We start from the raw sequence: 19,291 nt of genomic DNA on the forward strand, positions 1-19,291 counted from the left end.
GCTGCTGGGACTGCTGTTGCTGCTGCTGCTGCTGCTTCCTCCTCCAGCGAGGGAGAGGGGACCTCGCTAAACATTAGAAAACAAGCAAAACATAAAAAGAGTTAATGTCAAGAGCGGATTTCCTTTTTATAAGGAATTTTATTTACAGCAAAGCCCAGATAGTAATTTTGGATGGTCACTATTATCTGGTCTAGTGGTGATTACGACTACACAAATCAGTGAGTGCATAACACTACAAAACTCTATGTTCTCATTTCTTGTATTTTGCAGAATAAGAATTGATAAAGATAAAGACGAAATATACCGATAATAATCACTAGTTATATTAGAAGACAGATTGAAGTCAAGTTCAAATGTGAACATAGTAATGGAGATAGGAGTATTTATACTAGATGGATGAAGGGGTTTGAGTTACAGTTATGAGTAGACTCAAACTTGAACTATACAGTGCTAACCCAAACTCATGTATCTATGATTTTCTTTCTGTCAGTAAGTAAGTAAGTAGCATATTGCCTTTATACAAAATGCAAAGATAATTTTAAGGGTAAATTTAATAGAACGAGTTGAGAATGATTAACACAGTTTTTTTAAACAGTTTTGTACTTTATGGGGTTGGAATCCATACACCCCCTTCGGAAGACATGACCTTATTCTTCCCCACATGGGAAGAGTGAATTTCAAATGGAGTCACTCATTCTGGTAACTCCCATTTGAAATTTACACTCCCTTTGTGAGAGATTTAGGTCATGTCTTCCATCGGGGTGTGTGAATTTGATCTGGAACAGCCCACTTCTGTCTCTCAAGCGCACTTTCCAAAACTAGCCTTATTAGATCAGATCACGTCACAGTATTTAACATCATGTGATGCCAACTTAGTACAACTTATTTGCATCTAAGACCTATTTTGATTGGTTAGAAAGAGGGCTATATTATGTATTGAGCCAATCAGAGACATGGAAAGACAGGTCAGTAGAGCTAAAGGGAAGTAAGCTTAAAATTGCTAACAGTTCTAAAACCTCTATTTCGATTGGTTATTCAGATGATTATATCTTGTAATCAACCAATCAGAGACACTTTAAAATGCAGTAGTGCCTACAGGGTTAACCACTCATTCTATACATTGACCCATACTTCTGCAATATAAAACTCCATTCTCCAGTAGGACATGAAAGAAAACTCACTACACAAGAAATGAGAACATAGCAAAGTCTACGCTACTGCGCTGATACACTAGTAGCCCAACTTAATGGACTCTCAATATGTAAGTCCAAATTAATGGACCCTACAGTATGATACAAGTATGCAGTTTCTCCGAAACAGTTGGTACACAGAAACTAATGCTATCTATATGAGTCGTATAGGGGAATCTTTTGTGTATATGGTTGCAACAATTTCACTACCACTCCAAGTACTGCAATGTCTTTTTTAAAGATAGTTCTTGTTTGTAACAATTTGTGTCAACTTATAGCTAGGGGGTCATACATGTGAATTTTGAATGGGAATGGGGAAAGTAATTAGTGGACAATCTGGAATAAACCATTCCGATCACATCGTAGAACATGATGGGCGAGCCTATATTCAGAAGAGTTATTCCAGTTAATATCCATACAGTCCCTATAAAAGATGTGACCTTAATCTTCCACACAGGTAGTATGAATTTCAAATGGGGTTACCTGAATGGGTGACTCCATTTTGAAATCTACACTCCCTGTGTGGGAGATCAAGGTCATGTCTTCCACAGGGGGTGTATGGATTTCAACTGGAATAGCCCCATTGTTTCCTCAAAATACTACGAGGAAAAGGTTCTATAATTGATCCCCTTATGCCCTTTATTCAGTCATTGGTAGAAATGATCCAGGCGTGATTTGAACGTTTTCTGGAACTGAAACTGTCATCGTCAAAATCCCCCAATGGTGTGCTTTCTAACTGTTCTGGGTCCTACTATTGTATTGGTCCGAATCGGAGGTGGGAACCAAAACATCGCTATGAATACCCATCCTCGAAATACCATCTATAACCGGATCTATAAGTCCTCCACTACAGAAATTAGAAACTGTAATGAAATGGGATGACAGGTATCTTCAAGAAGTAAATTCTTTTATACAGGAGAAAAGATCTAGTCATTTTCTAAGCTAACTTCTGACTTACTGTATCTCTGTCAAAACTTCCCTGCCTGTACTTTTAACTTGGTCAGTTATATTTTACGAGTCCCATTTTGTTGTAAAAAATATTTGACTTTAAGATGTTTAGCCTATCATTGAAGATATCTTGATCATTCCATTCTCGCTAACTAAATCCCCCTTTTTTAAAATCTTTTTTAACTCACCCTGTAGATTTATTTTGATTTGGGATATGGGGTGGGTATATTAAAGTGTGCTGGTAATTCAGTGATATTCTCCTGAAAAGTTAACATTCTCTTTGTGCAGTGACTCTAAATGATGATCTCTGATGTGAAATGAAGGCATGATCAATTATCTTTTTAAAAGACTCAAATTTTGCTAGTTCGTCAAATTTTGCTTTAAAAAAAACTGGTTTGTGTGCAAATTTTGTTTTATGTTAGTGCATATTCTTTTTTTTTTGGGGGGTATATTTGATAGTAGGGCAAAATTTAGGTGTGTCATAAAATATATGGTCATGCATGTGTCCACTACGTATGAGTGGACCACGTCCCCTGAAAGGTGCACCAATCATAGAAATGTCAGTCCATCACATCCAACGAAATGCTACAACAAATTGCACTACTGAGCATGATCAAATGGTAAGCATGATATTTTTTTCAATTTTTCTAGTTATAACATTGTCTCTGTTATGCTAGGGCCATTTTGGTGCACCAACGGCTAATCAGTGATATTCAAAAAATGAATTAAATATTTCATCAAGAATATCAAACCATTCATTCCTACATCAGAGATAATATCCGAATCAAAATATTTTGCAGCATGATCTTTGAAAAACAAGAAAAAGTTTGGTAATTTGTAGTCATTCAAATTAAAATAACTGGTGATGTTAAAAATTTAAGCTTTTTGTTACTGTAGTGTGTGAGCCTCATAGCCACGCACTCCAGAGGAAGCGCACTTACTTCAACCAAGGCTATGTTCACATGTGCAGTACATTCATGACCACAACAATGCGTGGTGGCGCTTTTGAGGAATACTACAAAACAGGTCAAACCAAAAAGACAAATTGCTGATTTGTTGTGAACGTAGCCTTCCTCCGTATTCTTATTATCTCACTTTGAATTTGAATCCTCATATTTTGTAATTCTCGGTCTGGAACAATATGTAGGCCTATATACCGCTTGAACATCGATGTGTAATCTTTCCTAACACGATTCTCTGCACAAAGAGAATGAACTCAATATTGCCTCATCAAATCCATCAGGCAACATTTATTTGGGTGTACTACTACTAAAAATCTACATATTCTACATACTACTTTACATAACATAACATCAAAGGTAACATTAAGCTAGGGTTGCTATGGCAAATAAGTTGCTATGGCAACATACAAACAACAGTAAACTCAAAGTCTTTATAATATCAATACAACGAAATAATGCATGGTGCATGAATACAGCGTATACTGTAAACACATAATATATTCACTCATGGTGCAAAAAACAAACAAAGTGCTAATTAAAACCAAACAACAAACGAGTAAACAGAAATACAACGTAACATATAATTATATAATACACACTGCTTTAAAAACAACTAAGATTATAGCAAATTTATCGATCGAAAGGAAAACAACATAGTCCATTATAATAAGCTGCTTTTAAAGGTTAACTTAACAGTAAAATTGTTAACCAATATTGAATATATATATATCTATATATATTTATGGTTTGGCAATGCTAGCAAATATGCGCATAGGGTAGTGCTAAGCTACAGACAAAACAAAAGTCAATGCCCTTTGTTGGTTTGTTTCGATTAACGCGTTATAACACAGCGTGGCGGAAGCACACTTACTCAAACCAAGGCTATGTTCACACGTGCAGTAACATTCATGACCACGACAACGTGTGGTGGCGCTTCTCATTACCTGTCCCCAAGAGGGGTTGGGACGAGGATACACTGTCTTCTGAATCAAGCCTTTCTCGTGGTCTCTGTTTGCGGCCTTTTGGGGACAAAGATTGGTCTCAAGATTAGGCAAGTAATACATACTTTAAAATAGTAGTATAATAGGTACCTTTATGGGTACCATATAAACATGGGGGGTTTGTGCGGAGTATCTAGAACTGACGGACGGGGGATAGTTATGGTATATAGTTAGTTATTTAAGGGGGAACAAAATGAATGTGGGAAAATCTCTCATCTCAATGTTAATTGGGAAATATCGGGTCTGAAAATATAAGCATCACTATTTTGAGTCATTTTCCTCCTCTTGCATACTGAATAATAAATACAATTGTGAATGCACATGCAAACAATTCCATCTGGTGTTCATGTATATAAGATATCTTAAATTGCAATCAGAATTGTATTTAAAATTGTATAGAAACACTGTGCTCCCACAATGCAATAGCAGTAATTACTGTACAGACTATCTAACCTATATATTTGGGTTTCATTTACTTAAAAATGTCTTGGTTTTGAGTTTACTGTGCAAAAATTTGCAACCAACAACAAAATCCGGATTAATCAAATATAAAAATATAAAAAAAAAAAAAAAGTTCAAAAACTGAATAAAGGGAGGCAAACTTAAAAGAAGCATGCCTTTTCAGACACAAACGTAATCTTTGATATATTTTGCTTATGAATTAATCAAATAATAATTAAAAACTCAACAAATTGTTAAAGAAATTAATATTTTAATGACAATAATAATAATAATAATGATAAATGTGCAATGAAAACAGCAAAAGTAACAGCAAATATTCAATAGTGATGTTATGAGGTGTATGCATCTGACGAGAGAAACAAACCAGGCAGAAAGTTAGTGGTGCGGGAAGGGGTCACTCACTGACTATAATAGTAGACATGCTAGAGTCAAAATACCTACAACTACTTCACACTTTGACTCACTGACTAAGCTCGTTACCGCACTCTAATTAGCACACCATAGTTTTGAATAGGTTAATAGGTCAAATCTACTACGGAAGGGGGTTATAGATCTACAATTGGTTATTGTTCTAAATGTGAATTCAACGACAAAAAGTGAATTATACGCTCAATTATTTTTGTGTGTGAGAGAAACTATAAAATGAATCAACTAACTATTAGAGATTATATATAAACCAAATTGGATGCGTTGATTAATAGGCAATCGTTACTCCAGAGAGTAGCAAAGGCAAGATTATAACAGATGATAAGAACAAAAGTTTCTCGATATCAAACTCGGCACAAATATCGACCAGTTGGCTTCACACCAAAGAAGCTGCTGTAAATTAAAGGCGGATAGCATTTTTCTGTTTCTTTCTGTTTCATTCGGACAATTTTTGTATCTCTTGAATACAGGATAATGATTATTCTTTTCAGTTTTCTCAAATCACCAGTTAACTGCCATATATGAATTCTCGCCCATATTACTCAACAACTCCTATTAATGTTGTATACAGAGAATTTTACAAAGCAATTTTCAATATACTTTCATCAATGCTAGTTCATATACAGAGTATATGTACTCAAATACTTCTTAGCATGATCCCTGTCCCTTTGGGTCCTAACATCATACCCATAACTAAGTTCTCAGTATACTCTGAAATGTATATATCTCAGCGTAGGAGGGTGAGCATTAGGCTATTCCATTTAAAATCCACACTACCCCTGTGGAAGATTTTGGAAATATGTTCTACAGGGGGAGTATGAATTCCAAATGGAATTAGCACATTGGGCAGCTCCATTTGAATTTTATTCACCCTTTGAGAAAGATTCAACCTGAATCTTCCACAGAGGGAGGGTAAGTTTCAAATGGAGCTGCCTAATGTATTCATTCCATTTGAAATCCATACTCCCCCTGTGGAACATAATTCCAAACACTTCCACCGGGATAGTTTTGCTTTTTTAGATGGAAGAGCCCATTATGCATTCTGGCAAATGGCAGAATTAACTTTTAAGAGGGGAAAGAGGCAACTAGGATTGTGTCTAAATGATGAGGGTTGGCTCGTGAAAGAAATGACAGCTAAAAAAAGCAGCAAAATTTAACAATGTCTATTAGTGTGTGTTCGGATGTGTGCGTCTGTTTGTTTGTTTGTGCTATAAGGAGACAAGTATATAACTAAGGTTATCTGGTAATTGTTGAAGAGAGTGAGATGGGTTATAATAATTAATTGCATGGCACACATATAAGGAATGAGACAAGAGAGGTGGAGTAAGGGGGTTATATAATACTGCATGGTCACAACGAACTAATTAGACGACACCGCCACATTGTTATTCTGACACAAAATCAGTGTTTTCACCTCATCGGGAGGTTGTTGATGACCCCGTCCTCTATTTGCGCCATGTTTCTGCCTCTGATGGGGAGCCCCTTCCTGTGGTGAATATGGATTGTTTCGATCTTGCGCGTACTCGTCTCGGTACTTTCGTTTTTCCTTGTCGCTCTTTGTGTACCTCTCGCCGTCTTGATCCCCTCTGGGTTTAGGGAGTCGCCTATAATTTCCGTCCCTATCTTTATGTTCGTGTCTCTTTGTATCCCGAACGTCGTGCTGCCTTCTATATCTAGTGGTTGTGGGATTAGTATTTTGTGTTGTATTTGCATTGGCTAAGTCTTCGTCTAAAAACACCTCGCTATCCTGACTCCGCTGTCGCTGAGTTGTGGAGTCATCTATATAAGGCGATTTATGGCCCCTATTGTCTTCCCTACCCCTATTGGCGGAGTACTTGTGTAAGGTGGCCTACCTGGGATATTAGGTGGACTATCTATAAAATCTTGTAGATTTGGGGGTGGTATATTACTATGCTTATGTCTGGACTGGTTGGGATTCATTGGAAGCACGTTATTTGGTTGTGATGCATGGCGTTGCCTCGAGCCACGAGATAAATTGGCGTTATCTAAGTCCTGAGCTTCCTGTCCTTTCCATTGCCTCTCTCTGTGTCCTCTGTCGGGGCCGGGGCGCTGGACCTTTCAGGACCGTCCCTGCAAGGGGTACCCTGTCAAACTCGTGAGATTTTCGTCTCTCACCACGATACATGGGGGCATCGAGATGACCACTGGAAGAAGTATAGGACTTGGAAGCATCTTTATTATCTTGTGGCCAACCATCACTATTATCTTGCCTTACATCGCCTTGCGATAAGAAACTAGGCCTTCTATTGGGATCTAATCGAAACTCTCTTGAGCCTCGTCTTTCCCTATTGTCGTAGACTCCTAACCTACTGGAATCTTCGTGACCGTAATGGTCCATACCATAGCGATAATCTTTATCTAACGAGCTTTCCCGACTAGGGGGGCCTCTATGGCTACTTCTACCCCGCTCGACCCGCTCAAAACCACCGTTTGGTAGATTATGATTTCTATCGCGTGGGCCGCCTACTTCATCTATATAAGGAGGGTCTATAGTTGCGAAGCGTTCCCGCTCCCTAGATTTAGCCCGTCTATGTGTGGGTGGTGGCTGCATATGATGAGCATTGGTGACATGCTGCTCCAATGGAATGCATTGCGAATAAAAATTAAAAGAAGTGATACAATATATATATATATATAAACCGAAAGAAACAGAAAGAATATGTAATTATGATTAATACCATGTATGTCTGCAATAGAAAGATATAGATAGATAGATATACACAGCTCGTCACCAAAAGCAGTTATGAAATTATATTTGCATGATTTTTAAAAAATAAGTGTACACCTGAGTGGAGACGGACTCCGTGCTTGCTAGTCTCGTTCTGATGAATAGATTATAAGAATGAATCCTCATTGCAGGCAATTAATTCTCATGCTTAATTAATTTGTTGATTAATCATAGATTAATTGCTCAGTCAGCTGATGATGATGCAAAAAACAACAACTCAGTTTCAATCATCAATGGGCTGTTCCAGGTTAAATCTACACCCCCCCTGTGGGTAGACATGACCTTAATCTCCCCCAAGGGAGTATGAATTTCAAATGGAGTCACCCGTTCAGGTAACCCTGTTTGAAATTCACACCCCCTGTGTAGAGGATTAAGGTCATGTCTTCCATAGGGGGCGTATGGTTTTCAACTGGGACAGCCAATACTGGTTACACATAATTGATTGATCAATAGTTAGCATGTGAGTGTTTGACATGCAGTGCAATACATATTAAGCAGAAATGACAATTTGAAGTTATGGTTTTTTTGTTTGCATGAAATGAAATCAAATTAAATGTGAAAAATAAAAACAAAATTCATAATGAGAAATACAATAAAAAAATCTATATTAAAACACTCTCTTTATTTGGACAGTCTTTATTTATATTGGGCCAAAATGACGGTTAATATCATTGGACCATATATGACAATCTACAATTATGGCTCACACATAAATGCTCAAAAGATGAATTTATTCCCAAAAAAACTGATGAGAAAATACTAAGACCTGAAGGGACATTGAGTCTGTTCTAGACAAGGCAAAAATAAAGTTGTCGCAGATGTGCAGAAATCTTTAAAAATTCCCATATTTGGTTTTAGAGAGATTTTCTGTCGAAAAGTGGCCAAAAATGTAATAAAAGCGATTATCACATTTTGTACAGCCTTTGTTAAGGGTTTTTCTATTTACTGATATGGCCTTGGCAAAACCAAATTAATTTGTTGTTTGTAACATTGTATAATATGTAACAAATCTTCATTCAGAGTGGTACAATAAATCTGTGTATCACTTTAAAATACTCAGATGTGCACATATCTTGTTCATGAGTACATTTCACTGATTGGCATCATGCTAGCACTGCGTTTGGTCAAATCAGTCCACTTGAATTTATTTTTAAAAAATTCAGTCTAATAATAATAATAATAATAATAATAATATGGAATGGTCTATTTTTGTGTGATACAAGAATATATTGCACACAATACAAAAATATTGCTTCGACTTGTACAATATTTTTCTATCTCGTGCAATAAAATCTTGTATCACACTCAAAGCCATTATATAATTTTTTTTCTTCTTAGTAACATTTTGTCGCCAACTGACAGGACACAGACTGTTTCATTTCAATCAAAATAGTGTCCCTTTTATTGTTTATTTGAAAATGAAACAAAGTTCTCATAAACGATAACAGAATTTGAGATTGCATTAACAGTGAGCATTTTAAGTTTAAAATGTGATAAAAAAAAGGGGCATGGCAAAGCTGTTCTAATTTGGTGAGCATAGATCCTGAAAAGAAACACACAATTTACCATAAAATCTGTAAAACTTTCCTTATTTTCATCTCCATCAATGAGCAGTCTTCAATTTCTCAAAAAGATATTCAGAACTAATCCTACTAACACTATATTGACATAACTTGACAATATTTTCAAATGAATAGAGGTATAATTTTCAAAAGGTTCATTTAAGAGTTTATTAGGAATTATGTTGTGATGACAAGATTAGAGACAGCCCCAAGGTAGTGGAAAGGGATGCCAAATTTCTTCTTTTTTTTACATGATTGTATAAAGCATTTGCAAAGCTACATTTTGCAGGAAACCCCATTGAAATTGAACATTTAGTTCCAAAACAATATGCAACAAAAGAAATTATTGTCTTTGTTTGGCTATATATGAAAATCAATATATCCGACTTCCGGCTGATTTTGCTTGATCACATCACATTTGAAAATCAAATTATCATAAAGAAAACTGTATTTACAGAAGATTATCTGACCTGTTTCTAGATGTTATTCATATGAAGGAAACCTATGGACGTATTCCCGTATAAAACGCTCCCCTTCTATTAAATGAGCCCATCAATTTTCCAGCAAAAATAGATCAATTTCAGCCATACAATGCTGAAATTTCCACGCTATCTTGTGCAAGTAAGCTTAATGATGGTCCACACACAACGGTAATTGTCACGATATGTCGTAAATGATATCAAAAAACCAGGAAGTGAACCAACTGGAAGTCATTGATCCCAAGTTCATAGGTCATCATACAGGTAGATTTTTTGTAAAAAGATCTCTACCCCATTTCAAAATGTCACGCCCCTGAGGTGTTTAATAGAGTAAATAGAGTATCTCTTAAAAAACTAAATGTGAACCTTTTGAAAATTTACAAATTCTGCTTGAATGGTTTATAATTTTATTCAAATTTATCATAAAATCTAATTGTAACAAATAAAAGCTTAATCAAATATAAATATTATCTCAATTTTAGACTGTATGTTGATATCTTGACCAGAGTGTAGAAACGTGCACTTATTGTATTGAAAACCATTTTTATTTAATAAAAAAATCACCTGCCAATTTTTGAAATACTTTCAAAATTATAGACCAAATTCTGCTCTTTTTCACATTCACTTTTATACTTGTCTTAGCATGGATAACATTGCGACATTCCAGTTAAAATCCACACACCCTCTTTGAAAGACACAACCTTAATCTCCCACATAGGGGATGTGGATTTCAAATAGAGTCACCCTTTCAGGTAACCCCATTTGAAATTCACACCCCTGTGTGGAGATTAAGGTCATGTCTTCCATAGGGGTATGGATTTCACATGGAATAGCCTACTGACTATATTGACAACCACAATTGTGTTTTTTAAAATCTTGTTTTAATCAAAATTTGCCATGAGACTGTATCGGCAGCCACTTTTTTCCACAACAACGGTGCTATTTTATCTTTTCATTCATATACGATTCTTGTTTGAACAGCTTAATCTGATCAAATACTACGCAATATGCATACTAAAATATATTCAGATCTATACAAAGAGTGCAATACAAATGATTTTCTATGCAAGAGTTTTTGATTTTAGATCTTTGCCTAAACTGTCTCTGCAATCTGACAAAGCACTTACATACAATGATAGCGATAGTATACACATAAGCAACATGCAGCAATGACAGGAGCACATGCAAAAATGATGATAATGATAATGATGATGATGATGATGAAACTAGAGAGCGATAGAGATGCAAAATTTGAAGATGAAAACGTAAATCGAATGAAGATGCAAATGAAATAGCATCATTTGCAGCCAGTCCAAACCTGCTCGTAAGGTTCTAATCTACTTGCGTATAAATTGGTTAAAAAAAAAACAAAAAATTCCATATGCTATCATGATATAAACAAGATGCGTGCATAATAAATTTTCATCCCGGGGCTAAGAAGGTTGAAAGGTGTCTGAAATAAGTAGAATTTTTCATGTTTTGTGTGAAAATCCGAGGGAATTGAGCCCCCAAAGCCTCCCATCCTGGGCACGCACATGTAAACAGACATGCTTGTACGCAAGATTTTTTATGGGTGTGTAATTCCTCACCCAACATCAATGGAATTGACCACCTTCTTTATGGTGGAGTGTAATTGCCAAAATGTGGACCCTCCCTCCCCAACATAAATGGAATTCACCACCTTCGCCACTAAAAATTCTAATTAGGACCTTCTTTGACCTTATCTTTACCTAATAAGTGGATTTTTTTCACAGGAACTTGGAGGTGGGGGTGATATCCTTATTGTTTATTTGTATCAGAAGTAACACAAATCTGCCAGCACTTCCAATGAAACTTTGTGTGAAAGTTGTGGTGTATAGTATGGTATGATGATAAAAGTATTGTCCACTCCAGTTCAATGTCACTCATATCTAATAACCGATTTCCATGAATCAAGGCAGGGCTGAACAATGAAACCTTTTGTGTATTAAAAGGTTTTATTTTCTTAACTATTAATTATTTATGAGGATTACTGATCAATTCAAGAAGGACAAACGTAATGATACCAACCTAGGCTTTGTTTCAATGAGAAACAAAGACGAGCCTTATATATCAATGCACACATTTATTGTGTCAGGCTAAGGGAGTAGTCACAAGTTTTTCTACATACAAATAACACCCATAAATTACCCTACAATACTCATTTTGCTCATCCAAATTTCTACCCGATCCACAAATCACCCTAATTAATGATTTGCTTTTTTGTACTCCTCTACTCTCAACTAAAAAGTTCCACTTGTTTCTAATTTCTTGGAAAAAACAATGACCAGTCGCTTAAGTAATATCATCATATCTTCTACTATATAGCTATTATACTACTGATTATACTACATGTAGGTACAGTTATTGACAACAATACAATATGACACAGGGTAGTTAGTTAGCCAACAGTGACATATACACTGCAAGATTCTTATTGGGGCCATCTGCATAGGTACACCGTGCACGCCAAGGTACCCGACTGGTACACACAAAGAACCTACATAGTACCAATGCTGCTACTTGTACAGGACCCATCAGCAGTACCTACTGGACTACACTGGTACTCCCCGGGGATGGTACAGTACCAGCGTCGGTGTACCTGTGCAGGTGGCTCCAATAATAGGAATCTTGTAGTGTGAAGGGGCATCCTAGGGTGCGTAAACCAGAAACTTGACAAACTTCAATTAGCTGGGGAAAACTGGGATGCAAACTTCTACCTTTGACTGTGTCAATGAGCAACACAGTCAGGACTTTTTTGAAGTGATTTTAATTTGATAATGACCATGACGATGTAGGTAATTGCTCCTAGTTGTGACAATGGGTTGATGCAGGGTAACACACAGTGAAATGGTGTTTTTTTTCAAGGGTTGGTGATGGGTTGGTAACAGACAATGTTTTGTGAATAGGGATTGTGATGTAGTTACGATTGTCCCATGATTCCTCAGAATACATGGGAAGGTTTTACCCCCTTACATTACCCAAAATAGCCCCTGGAAAATAACCAACACTCAATGAACATGAGCAATTTTTCTGAACAAAATTGATAAAACAGTCCCATCAAAAATATCAATTCTTTGAGCCCAGTCATTCTTACCCATAATTCCAAGCTGGGAAATTGGGCTATGGAAGTTTTTTGAAAGTATCTTCCACAGGGGGAGTATGTTTTTCAAATGAAATTGGTTACAGTTAATCATTTTGAACCCCATACTCCCCTGTATTATGACTTTACCCATATCTTTCACAACTGGAGTGAGTATTTCAAATGGAAGGTACACAATTGTCTATTCTATTTGAAACTCATACTCCCTCTGTGGAAGACTTTAGCCAAATGTTCCACAGGGGCAGTGTGGATTTAAAATGGAATAGCCCCAGTTCTTTGGGACTCACAAACAATTTGGTACAGACTTCTTTTTTATTTTGTACATAATGACACAAGAATTAGATAAACCTGTTTTTTTTGGGTTTTTTTTTTTTTCATTTTGTGTAACAGGATAGTAATTTAACTTAAATGGGAATAGGTCTATACTTAATCCTAGACCTTTCAGAAGTTAATTCTGTATGAAAAACCAAAACATGAACAGCATTAGGCATTTTGTTCTTAACCAATATCTCCCTTGACAAATGTATATATAGAATATAGTCAAGATTCTGCAATGTTGGGTCCAAGGGTCATGGTTTATAACTGAAAAGGGTACAGGTCATAAAGGGTCAAAGGTTACAGTTCAATGAAAGGTTCACAATCACAGTCATTTGATAACACACAAATGGGCAGCTGACAGACAGAATAAACATAACAACATAAAAATAACTAATAAATTGACTAAATAATAAAATAGAAAGACTAATTAATTAAGAAATCATTCAATTCTAAAATCAAATTAATATAGTTCAATTGAAGACTGCTCTTGATGGGCGTTTTTAAGCTTTAAAATATTTTTGTTTGAAAGTATTACATTTGTCTGGGACCATTTTTCAGGATGAATAAATAAATAAAGAGAGTGTAAAAAAAAATAATAATAACATAAAAAATAAGACAAAATGAAAATGATAAAAAAGGCATATTGCTTCTTCTTTAATATTGTTACAAAATTTTTATTTCACTTGACATTTTGTTGTTATATTTTGACGGTACCAAATTTGTACAAGCTGCCAAAACAAGTTAAAGAACTGATAAAAAATGATAATAAAAATGTATTTAATAATGATAATAATCATAAAAATCATCATGAATTAAAAAAAAAGGTTCAAAATAGATGTAATAGTAAAATGGTTTGCCCTGAAAAGAAATACAAAATAGAGTTTGTGGTTTAATCTGAAAAAGAAAACAAGTGATAAGATCCGCGGTTGTGTAGAAAAACAATGATGGGGACCCGGAGTGTGTATTTCATAAATGGGCGGACCATCTTGTTTTTAAGCGACCATATTGTTTTCAAAATGGCAGAAGAAGATGTGTGATTTATAAATTTATTGAAAACTAATTTGCAGATAAATAATGCCCAAAGACAATTTAAACCACAATACCACTATATGATAGTACCATTTGTTGCTTTGAATTCTTGGCTATTTGTATTAAGTTTTCCCAAATTTATTTGGTGAAAAATAACAAAATAATCTTGGATACTAAGCAACAAAAGGTTTGCCTTACCAAGTGAAATGCAGAATAAAGGAACTGGCATTTTCTTTGTTTTGTCAAAATTAAAGCCATAATTTGCTTGAATTTCTACTTTTTGCGTGAGTGTAATGCCCAGTGGTGTACTAAAATACCATGTGAAAGACTTAGCCTGAAGTGCTTTAATTACAGCAAATTTAAGTTTTTAAATTAAATCCTGAGTTCATCGATCAAATGATGGCTAAACACATCGCATGCGTGTGTATCATTGAATCGGTGATGTATAAACTGTATGCATATCCCAATTCATCTTACGTCTTGACGTATAAAGTGTGTGTATATCGCTATTCGTCTTACATCTTGTTTGTACATCCCAGCTGCGTGAAGCTCCGCCAATAATCATGATAATAATACGATTGGCAAGCTAATTAATACACACATATGCGCTGGAATGAAATCACAATTTTCTTTTTTTTACCACATTTGTTTGGCTCGAAATTAAAAATGGGACATGTGATCAGAAGCTATCAGTGAAAACTAACATTTAAATCTATTCTTTATGCAAATCACACATTCTTGCTTTAAAGGGGCCATATCTGATAGTGAAAACTAACATTCTATGGAAAAATACAATTTCTTATAAAATGTTACAATATGGCTTTAATTTAGATACTGGTTTCACTTGCAGATCTATACTGCATATTTGCTTCGAAGCAAACTAATTAGTCAGGCGTCAAAAAAGCGGTATATGCAGATACTACATTGGGTTATTCCATTTAAAATCCATACTCCCCCTGTGGAAGATTTTGGAAATATCTTCCACAGGGGAGTGTGAATTTCAAATGGAATGAACACATTAGCAGCCCCATTTGAAACGCATCCTCCCTGAGTGGAAGATTCAGGTTGAATCTTTCACAGAGGGTGTATGTAAATTCAAATAGAAGCTGCCTAATGTAATTAATTCCATTGAAATTCATCTCCCTCTGTGGAAGATATTTCCAAAATCGTCCACAGGGTAATGTATGAATTTAAATGAATAAAATATACTTAGTAGGGCAAAGAGTAGCCATCATATAGGGTCAAAATATATTTGAGAGTGTAAACTATCAATTAAATAATCAAAAAGAATATTTTAACATGATGCTATATATATACCATACCTTATCAGCAGGCCTGCCATCTCTTGACTCAGTGATAGCGCATATGACGCCATCTCGGACAGCCTGAGAAAAGTACAAAATATACAAATTATGATTATACATTTTCTCATTTATTCTTTTAACATGAGTAAAAGATTTAATAATAAAGAAAGATCTGTTGATAATGAAGAATAAAGATGATGATAGTCTCAAGCATATTTTATCATCTGGAAAAGAAACAAGAAGGAATTTACAGACAGTTTCAGGCTGGCTTGTGAAGAGTTTGGAAGATAAAGATGTGAGAATGTCAAACTGTTTTCTGAAAAATAATTTACTCTTATTGGTTGAAGGTAATTGAGATGGGTTAGTTATTGGTTAAGTATTGTTAATGAAAAGTGAACATCAAACCCACATTGTTAGGTCTTGAGAAATCAACTTTGTTCTGTGTGTAAAAAATGGTTATTCCACACACCCCCGGTGGAAGATTTTTTAAATATTGTCACAAACCGCACACATAAGTATCCTGTGCCTTCTTCCGAGTCACTTTCGGTCCTCAAACCTACGACCCTGGGATTAAAAGACAAGTGTGCTAGTGTATAGACCATAAGAGGACATCCCTGTCTGGTCTATAACACTGTTGAACTTATACCTCCATGACAACATCTTTCCACAGGGGAATATGAATTTCAAATGTCTATTAGCCCAATCAAACAGACCATTTGTAAAAAGTAACATCACAACAAGCAGATTAGAAATGTCTTGAAAGTTCTATAGTTATGTGCTTAATCACTCATGTGCATAACTACATTTATTATAACCTTTCACTCACCCACTCAAACACAGGTGGAGAGTGAGTAAATCAATCAGTCAAGCAGGACTATTGGTCATCATTCTGTGAGTCAACAAAGTCAGTCAGCCAGTCAAGAAAGTGGAGTCAGTCACTCGCAGTAAAGCTATAGTCAACCAGCCAAGTGAGCCCGAGGAGGTGAGGTCAGCCAGTCAATCAATAAGTCCCAGGTCACTCCAAAGAGTCAGTAGTTAGTAAAGCTTAGCCAGCCAGTTTAGTCAATCAATCTGTCAGTCAGTAAGTCAGTTACTCCATGTGTTAGAGTCAGTAAAGGCTGCCAGCCAGTCACAGTAAGTCAGTCTAACAGTAAGTCAGTTACTCCATGAGTCTGATAAAAAGGCCGCCAGCCAGTCAATCCAGTAAGCCAGCCAGCCTCGAGTGAGTCAGTCAATTAATAGGATTAGTCAATCCATGAGTCAAGAGTCAGTAAAGAAGCCAGCCAGCCAGCCAGTCAGTCTATCAGTGGGTCCCATGAGGTCTGCAAAGGAGTCTCCATGAGTCAGGAAATCAGTAAAGACTGCCAACCATGCAGAATCTATCAGTAAGTCAGTCTCTCAGTGAAGTCAATTATCTCATCACCCCTTCACTCACATTCTATATCTCAAATCTTCAAGGCAAACAAGTTAGTTATTGAAAATCAATTGTTAGTGTGTATGCTACAGAAGAGGATCTGTTTGTTTCAGAGTATAGTCTCCAGTGCACAGACAATCCATGTTACAGGCTATAAAGCCCTCAAATAAAAACAAAAAAAACAGGAGATTCTTGACCTTTCTATCAGTGATTTTGCTTTCCCCCGTTTTTTATGGGTACAAATTTGAGCATTTACCGATATTCAGTAAGACAATTTTGATTCACTTATGTATGCTGTAATCCACAATGCTAGCAGTTCTCATTATTACGTTTTTCACCAGTGGCAGTACCAGAAATTTTTTTCTGGGGGTGGGGGAGTAGATAGGAGAGCAAAATTCCTGGATAGCAAATATCACAAAATTTGCGTAAAATTGCCAAAAAAGTGGAAATCTGGGTTTTTTTACTGGGGGAACTAAGGGGAAAGAGTTCTGGGTCGGGGAATTTGCCCCCTTGCTGCTGTATAGCCACCCCTGGTTTTCGCATGTGATCAGTATAAGATAAATACCCAAAATTTACCCTGATATGTCGCATAAAATCATATTCCTCAATCTCCTTAAAAACTGTGCAATGTGCCTTGATCAACAGCAACTTCTTTACCTCTTCATCCTCATTATATTCTAAATCCTCTTTATTTGTCATTTTGACTTCGCGGACTACACTTTTATACCTGGCCATCCCCATCGTGGATCATCAAAGCCATAATTATCATGCACCCCCATCATCTTCGCAAGATAAGGATGAATTCATATCCAGAAATGTAATTTCGCCTGATGGTTTCCATAGCAAATATTCAAGTGATGCAAGAAATTTAATAAAAAAGAACAAAAGGCGATTTGAATGTAGTCATTCAAGTTGACTACATTATCATACAAACAAGACATGAAAGAGACAGATAATCAATAATACAAAATGCATATTTTGTTGATTGGTATCAAAAATGCCACGAACAGAGATGAGGTCATGTATAACTTGAGCAGCATCATCATCAGTACCTCTTCTTCAAAAATTAAATTCCGCACAGAGCCAACAAAGTTGTTAAGCCAGTTGCCCTGTAAGTTTACCAAGTTGGTTATAGAGGTGGCTAGAGTGCTGGAAAGTGTGCTAGTGTCCCCAAGATTCTAGAATGACAACATAGTAAACAAAAAAACAAACAAAAAAACAATGGGAACAAATAAGTAACAATACAATTTAAATGACAAATAAGTAAACAAAAGTGCACATAAAATAAATAGCAAAACAATTCCAAATGGTGGTGTGTACAGGCAGGGTAGCAAGGTGTTTAAATGCTTTGTGCGAGTTTAACAAATGATTTGATTTCAGAGGCTGTAGCTTTATGAGAAATAGAAAAAAAAAGTTTGTTGGACTATTTGAACCACCTAACCTTACCTACAAATAAATAACACAAACGCTACTATTATATCACTCCATTTATCCTGCAGAAGCAGTAAAAGAGTGCTCTAAACAGGGGGCTTGTTTATCTTGGCCACCCCTTCTTGTTTACAACGACACTACAATTGAGCCTCTCATTTCACAAGGTATAAACAAGGTTGCCAAATTCGCAATTTTGTAGCCCACTTGGGCTCCTTTTTCAAACATTTCGCTTCACTTTTGACTTGTTTTTTATTTCATAGAAAGAAATAATTAAGGGTAATTTGAGCAACTTTTTTGACATTGACTACTATAATTTTCAGTAGTTTTCTATCTCACAGAACCAGTGGTTAGAAGAAATATTGGGTGATTTTTCTGTTGATTGGCCCCACCATTTGGGCTGATACTTTAGGGCAACTCTGGGTACAAATAGTACAAATCAACCTGATCGGGCCAAAGTCAACACAAAATAAACAGCTATTATTAGCAACATCACAAATACACCTATCCATAACAACACAAAAACAAACAGAAGCTAGAGAAGGCAAAATCGCTGACATTTCAGTGATGTAAGCGTGGTAAGAAAGACACCAAATCGGCTCAAAAATTTGGTATGGCGCTGAAGAAAGACAAACAAACACAAATTGGTTTCATGTTGGCACTCTGTATAAGCTTCATCACAGGTCAATATCCGCAACGCTTTTCAAACTCAAAAGACAGCGATCGACTGATATCCTACAGTTTAAATAAGCACAACCTGTTGGATACCCCTACCATGGCTTACCTAGAAACAAAATGGGCTCAATTCTTTAAAGAAAAAAAATCATTCAATTGTGCATGGTTTGTGTTAACTTGCGGGTGAAAAGTAATTACAATTTTTGACATAAATGGCAGTGTG

General features: G+C 35.9%; 1 protein-coding gene across 1 annotated transcript in view; it reads right to left on the reverse strand.

Annotated features, from left to right (window-relative positions):
- Window positions 1–5,869: 5,869 nt before the first annotated feature.
- LOC140138369 (uncharacterized) overlaps window positions 5,870–19,291 on the reverse strand; it is a 30,626-nt gene continuing 17,204 nt past the window's right edge. Inside the window, exons 3-5 of the mRNA XM_072160276.1 lie at window positions 18,018–18,143; window positions 15,570–15,632; window positions 5,870–7,582 (exon numbers count right to left, since the gene is read on the reverse strand). Coding sequence (XP_072016377.1) covers window positions 6,992–7,582; window positions 15,570–15,632; window positions 18,018–18,143 — 780 coding nt within the window. The 3' untranslated portion in view covers window positions 5,870–6,991. The remainder of the gene's footprint in view (window positions 7,583–15,569; window positions 15,633–18,017; window positions 18,144–19,291) is intronic.

The sequence above is a fragment of the Amphiura filiformis genome, chromosome 17, assembly GCF_039555335.1.
Source record: "Amphiura filiformis chromosome 17, Afil_fr2py, whole genome shotgun sequence".
In the NCBI taxonomy this organism is placed as follows: domain Eukaryota; kingdom Metazoa; phylum Echinodermata; class Ophiuroidea; order Amphilepidida; family Amphiuridae; genus Amphiura; species Amphiura filiformis.